This window comes from Cyprinus carpio, chromosome B11 (assembly GCF_018340385.1).
Source record: "Cyprinus carpio isolate SPL01 chromosome B11, ASM1834038v1, whole genome shotgun sequence".
NCBI lineage: Eukaryota > Metazoa > Chordata > Actinopteri > Cypriniformes > Cyprinidae > Cyprinus > Cyprinus carpio.
Genome location: NC_056607.1, coordinates 2760924 through 2767997, shown reverse-complemented (window position 1 = coordinate 2767997; position 7074 = coordinate 2760924). Strand labels below are relative to the sequence as shown.

The 7074-nt window shown below is 33.7% G+C and overlaps 1 protein-coding gene across 1 annotated transcript; it reads right to left on the bottom strand.

Annotated features, from left to right (window-relative positions):
* Positions 1-367: 367 nt before the first annotated feature.
* hoxc6b (homeobox C6b) lies at positions 368-2507 on the bottom strand. Its single transcript, XM_019107061.2, has 2 exons — positions 1721-2507; positions 368-1352 (listed from the first exon to the last, which is right to left on the bottom strand). The coding sequence occupies exons 1-2, from the start codon at positions 2112-2114 to the stop codon at positions 1051-1053; spliced, it is 696 nt and encodes a 231-aa protein (XP_018962606.1). The 5' UTR covers positions 2115-2507; the 3' UTR covers positions 368-1050.
* Positions 2508-7074: the final 4567 nt, after the last annotated feature.

Sequence of the window (7074 nt, the reverse complement as noted above, 5' to 3'; positions counted from 1 at the left end):
TTGTGTACATGTAACCTATTTTATTGAGACACAAAATGAAAATCTCTCCGTTCCGATTTAACGTTCTAAATTGTTCTTTTTTTGATGTTATTAATCAGCATCAGTTTTGTGATGAGTTATGAGTGGACAGAGTGTTACATCATCATCATCATCATTATTCATATTATTATTACAAGATTAAAAACAATGATATTCTCAGTACAATCTCATTGTGCAAAATGTTCTGAAGGTAGAGCAGTTGTCCATCTATATCGATTCCAACCTCACCTTGTAATTTTGAGGGGTTTCTGGTGTTGTCGTTTTTAAAGTTTCCTTAAAGAAATTATGCGACGTGATTCAAAAATTAACAGGAAATGAAGTACTGTTGTTATTTTCATCACAACTTTATTGACGATTTATTTGCGTTATTTTCAAACATTATGTATTCATTACGTTTGTTAGCTAATATTCCAAAATTTGAAAAATTATCTGAGAATACGTTTTTTGCACCGTGTGGTTTCTACAGAACGTATATAGCACAAAATAAAATAAATGCATAAAACAGTATTTTTTTTTTTCTTTTTCGCAAAGCTACACAAATGTTCATCAAAAGTATTTGGATGTCAGATATATTTACAAACATTTACAATGTACTCAATGTATCAACAGTTTATGATAATACACAATAAATTATTGTAGCGCAATATTTGAAATTTCCCGTTTCTTATTTGGTCAAATGCATCCACAGCCTCTTATATGCACTCCTCAGTATCCAGGATATCCGAATAAATAAGATGCTTTTTAGAATATCCCAAGAGCAAATCAAAATACACTGAAGAAAAAGATGTTGTAGCCGTCTGTTTTAACAGTCTGTATGTAACAATGTAATTTCTGGAAATAAACATGTTTCCACAATTTTGGGAAAAGGAGAGGCACGCATCGCATCTAATTGAAAGATAACAGTTTGTGGTGTTAATAAACTTGCAAATTATGAAAGTTCGATAGATAGCCTAGTTGTCATGTAGTAGAACATTATTTCAGAGTGAATGCTGACCCACGGTGTTAAGGCCGTCAGTTATGCTCTTTTTTTCTTCCAGTTTCCCCTTCTTCTTCTTTGTCCGTGTCCTGGCCAGCTCCTACCGAGCTACAGTCATTGAGGGTGGATGTGAGATTGCTCTCCTTCTTCCACTTCATGCGGCGGTTCTGAAACCAAATTTTAATCTGGCGTTCCGACAGACACAACGCATTGGCAATCTCTATTCGTCTGCGTCTTGTCAAATAACGATTGTAATGGAATTCCTTCTCTAGTTCTAAAGTTTGGTATCGCGAATAGATTTGGCGACCTCGCCGTCTGTCAGACCCATAGCCAACTCCTGTTAGGAAAGAGATGGTTTGGTTAAAATCAGGAAAAAGGCTCCAAAAATATTGTTCAGTTCAGGTTGTCTAATACAATTTTAAAGACAGATGACATAATCCCACATTGTATTCATCATGCTAAACGTTAGTTCTCTCGTCCCTTCCACTAAGTAGATATAAACTTCTCGGAGAATGATCTTCTACGTTTATGTATGCTCTATTGAATGGATTTGTTTGGCAAATGGGTTTTCTCTATCCACAAAGCGCTTTTAGAGCAGGTCAACAAGGCATTTCGTCAGTGCTTTATGGGGTGATAAAACGTGGGTTTCCCAGTCGTAAAAACAAAGTCCACCCCTTCCTAAAGACATTTTTTTTCTATACTCACCACTGTGCGAGTTCATCCGCTGCATCCACGGATATATTTGAATACTTCCTTTTGGTTCCTGAGACAGAGTCTTGCCTTGGTCTGAAGCGTAATCCTGGGTCAGTGAACCCTGTGTTTGCCCAAGGCTTTGTCTGCAACTTGGAAGCACATCCTTGTCCTGGTAGAACACATTTGATCCATACTCGTATGGTCCTCGGCTGGACCCGAACATAACGTTTTCTTGTGTTGAATAGAATGGATTGGAGTATATCCGGTTTGAGGCCACGGCAGCGCCATATGGCGAGAAGTGTCGCACCGGGTCATAGTTTGTCGAGCTGAGTGTAACATTGGGCAGAACCTCTTGACCGCCGTTTAAATGACACGACAGCGACGGGTTCGTAAAATAGGAATTCATACCTGCTTTCCTTAAAACACACACACATAGGCTATACACACCTTTTCTCTCACTCCTTCCCTTGATCTCTCCACGCACGCTTTCTTTTTTCTCACTTATACTTGTTCGTGTCTTTAATAATAAGTATTGTATAAACAGGCCTACTTTTTAATTTATTTCACGACAACCAGCAGAGAATATGTACGCAGCCTAATGTTTCCAAATCCTCGTTAAAAGATGGGAGAGATGACAATGTCAGTTGACCAGTTATCTTCCATTAAAAAAAAAATCAGGAAGCATCAATAAAATTGCGGAAATAAGAGTGTATTTTCTGTGCCCCGTTACAGCAACGTGAAGAACATAACGCATGCACACCCCCTTATATTGAGATATTAGATTATTGATTCTCTCTCTCTCTTCACACACAAACACACTCTCTCTCTCTCTCTTGCTCTCTCTCTCTCTCTCTCTCACACACACACACACACACACACACACACAAACACAGTTCGCTTAGAGTAAAAGTCGAGCGATATTTTATATATATATATATATATATATATATATATATATATATATATACATACATATATATATATATATATATATATATATATATATATATATATATATATATATATATATACACACACACATTTTATATATATACACACAAACATTAATAAATACACACACACACACACACACACACACACACACATATATATATATATCGCTCGACTGTTACTCTCGCTATATAAAGTAAAGCTAGGATATTTGATGGTTACTATAAGTAAAAATCACTGGTAGACAATTTATCTTTTTTTTCTGGCTTTTTTGGCTCGTCAGAGTAATGTCATGTAATACAGAATTATGTCCACAAGCCCCAGCCCCTATAGCATAAACGAGATTAAGGTTTACTAATACAATTACGTAATTAGTGAATAGCCCTAGCTTGGCTAGGTTAAAGAATCGATTCGCCTAACAAAGACGTCGTCTAATTAAGTAAGGAGTGCAAGCTTTGGTTGTTATACATTTTATTTGGTTTGTATTTAAACATAAAATGTCAAATAATGAAGGTAACCTAATAATAATGAACAGAGATAAAAAAAAAAGCCTCTTCACACGCTGCATGTGTAATATTGTTTTGGACCATATAGTGTTAATTTTGGCCAACTACTGTTGAGAAAGTGTTTTTAAAACTCTCAAAATTGGAGTGATCCGTTGGGACAATTAATAAACGACTGTATTTCTATTTCACGACTGTATTTCACAACCATACCAAGTAATAGGATGGATTATTAAATCGATTAAACTTAAAAAAAGCCTATATGAACAAACAAAAGTTTTATCGGTTTCTCAAGCCGTCTTGCATTTTGGCTAAATAACCAGTGTACATAGAAAATAAACGCGTTTCATTGATTAAAATGTATATTAAATTTGCATTTTTGTTATTTTAGCCAGTTTACTGACAACCAGTTTTTATCTGACAACTGTACATACACCAAAATGGTAAATCTTATAAATCAGTTAATCCACTAGGCTATATCAGGTGAAAACAAATGTAGGCTACATTTTAATTTTTCTACATTAAATTTTCGATTTGTAGGTTCGCTTAAATGAATGCTTCTTTCACCCTTTGCTTAGAAGGATGCTTACAGGGGGTGGTTTATGGTTTTACTGCAAAGAAATTCCTATGCGAACTGAAAGCCGTAAAAACAGACAAATGACAGCTTTTGTTGGACTGACTTTAGCAGCTGCAGGCCTATGTAACCTTAACACAAAATTGTTCTTTTTAGAACCACTTGGAAGTCTTGAATAAGTCATTGGAAGTCTTGTCCGAAGGGAAAGTCCTGTTTTTATACTGTGTAAAAAAAAACAAAAAAAAAAACCCTTCCTACGTTCAGCTACTTTGATGACAAAAAAATGGCACAGAATATATTGCTTTTTAAGTTGTTTATTTGTTTCAGCCTGCAGCCATTCTGCCGTTTCCACATCGCAGCAGTTACAATCGAATAGCTGTTCGATTAGCTGTTTTTCCAGAATAATTCTTATGACATGTTAAATGAACGTGAATTTCATAAAAGCCGTTGTTGAATGTTTATTGCAACATTTTCTCTTTGAGCTATAATCAAAGCTGTCTTCGATGATTTCGAGTGTACGATGCTTTTTGTAAAGGGGTTAATTTTGTTAAGCCTATCTGTGATCAAAACGGAATGTTGTTTTACACGACAACATGTAAACCAAGCAGCAATATTTCACAAAATTTGCCATTGGCTCTCAAACTGTAAAGTAAATTGGAATTAATGAAATAAAAACACGTGGAGTGCATTTGTGCAGAGAAGTGTTTTATTGCAGTTCTTTTCTGTGGCCTGTGAGTCTGGCCTTTACCACATTCCACTGACGGCAAATAACTGTCGTTATTAACACAGATTGCTTCGAATATACTATAAAGAACATTAATTCCAAAAATATTTGGTAAAAAAGTAGGTAAAGTGTATATAACACACACAATACACACACACACACACACACACACACATTATATATGTATATATATATATATATATATATATATATATATATATATATATATATATATATATATATATATATATATATATATATATATATATATATATATGTGTGTGTGTGTGTGTGTGTGTGTGTGTGTGTGTGTGTGTGTGTGTGTGTGTAACATGACACAAATTAGGTAAAAACAACAACAACAACAACAATAAGAATAAGAATTAGCTAAGAAAAAGAAGAATGGTTGATTTTAGTATAGTGGTTTGTACATTTCCATTATTTTTAAAAGGACAGGAAAATAAATGTTACATTATGCTTAAAATTATAACTAAGAATTACTAAAATAATAGCCTACGTGATCTTATTAAATTAATTTATAATAACCAATTATTACTTATTATACAAAGTAAAATAAAAAAGTAAAAAAAGCCAGGAAACATATTTTTTATTTATTATTATTATTATTATTATTAATATATTTATTTATTTATTGAGGTACCAATGACATTCCAAAAAGTGCATCTTCCGTCCTACTTCCTTCAGGTGACCCTCTGACTTTATTTCAGGCGCCTGCGCATTTATATATTGTTGTTTTCGTTCAACATGTGTACAGGTGTTGTCATTCACAGATGTTACTACAGATTACAGCAATCAATATATTTCTAATTCAAAATGTATTTGAGAAAATGAATCACTCTGCATACAAAGAATAAATTCTGATGTGGAAATGTGTGGAATTTTATGCATTTATTTATATGCAAGATTTCTGCATTTCCAAGCATGGCTGCAATAAAAAATATTGGAATTTGACGCCCAGAATGTCGTTTTTCCGATTTTATTTGCAGGATATGAACACTTCAGCTTTATTAAATTGCCCGATTTGTTTCGCCCCATTTTAAAACCACAGCATACCATGTAGAGTACGTAAGGACATGAATATAAGCCTCGTAAATGAATGTAGATAAACGCTAAAGACAGAGCATCCATTAATGAACACTAGATGGCAGTGTTGCCCTCCATAATGTCTGCAAAGAGTCTTTTCAATTTAGGTCCTACTTCTCATCCTCAAGTATTTTGGTATAGCCGGCTGAACTTTGATTTTGTATAAACTACATGTAGCTATGACTCAAATATACGTTTTCTCCTCAAATATTCTTTTCTTCATGTCGAACTAATGCAGTGAAAATGTGGTAATTTCTCTTACAAGTGTGTTTGCGAGTGTATTAAGTACACACTGACTGAAATCCAAACGTAAACAAATGAGAAGTGCGGAAGAACAAACTTACCCACGCTAAACACGCGCTCTCCTTGTGACGCACTATGACAGTCCCGGCTGCAAGGCTTCTAATGAGGGTGGGGATGATCGCAAGCATTTCATAATAAACACACAGTTTTTTTTTTTTTTTTTTTTTTAAATTAAGTAATCCACATTTGGAGATCGTCCATTCCCGTGCCCTTTAGTAAAAAGACAACGCACTCGACTAGTGTTGTCTGCTTTCAATGTCTTGAAGACCAAATGCAGTGAGCGCTCTAATTAAAGGAATTGATTGGTAGAAACTACTGTCAAGTGTAGTTGTTGCAGTTGCTAAAAACTGAATGTTCCGCGTTCAGCCCAATAGTAAACTCATATGAATGGGGTAGAACTACTATATAAAGTTCATGGACACGAAAATGACACCATGTGACATAGCACAGCCAATCCAGTCCTTGGCTTAGTCGTAAACTTTTATTACATAGCTGTATATTTCCACCAAACAACCAAGAATGTTGCGCCCTCTGTGTTGGACCACCACTTTTCTTACTAATCGACTTTTTCTTCTTATATGGATGCAATTAAATTATCCTACTTAGACTAGGATTCTTTAACATATGGTATTATGTAGGCTACCCATTAATTTATATGATATTTGATTCAGAGAACAGTTAAAATATAGCCTAGTAGCCTAAATCACTTTCAGCAAATGTAGCCTTACAAAATGACAGTAAACTGTGCAATTATTCACTAGTTTTAAATTCGACTTTGGTAGGCTATAGGTAAGGTGTGGCATAAATTTAAAATACTAACAGTTTCCTGTAACAAAATAAAAGGACACACACTGTTACATTTTGCAAAAGCTTCAACCATTTATTTAAGCTATTATTTTGGTTTGTTGACGAATACAGCATTTGTTGTTTGTTATACAATTGAATTATATGAAATCCAAAAATACTGGAATCAAATAGTAGGCCTAGTAGTAGTAGTAATAATATGAAATAAACAAAATGAAACAAAATGAATGAATGAATTAAATAAATAAATAGGCATACCTTTATTGTAATATATATATATATATATATATATATATATATATATATATATATATATATATATATATATATATATATATATATATATATATATATATATATATAAGTACACTTACATCATGTCTTATGTTAAAACGTATATTAT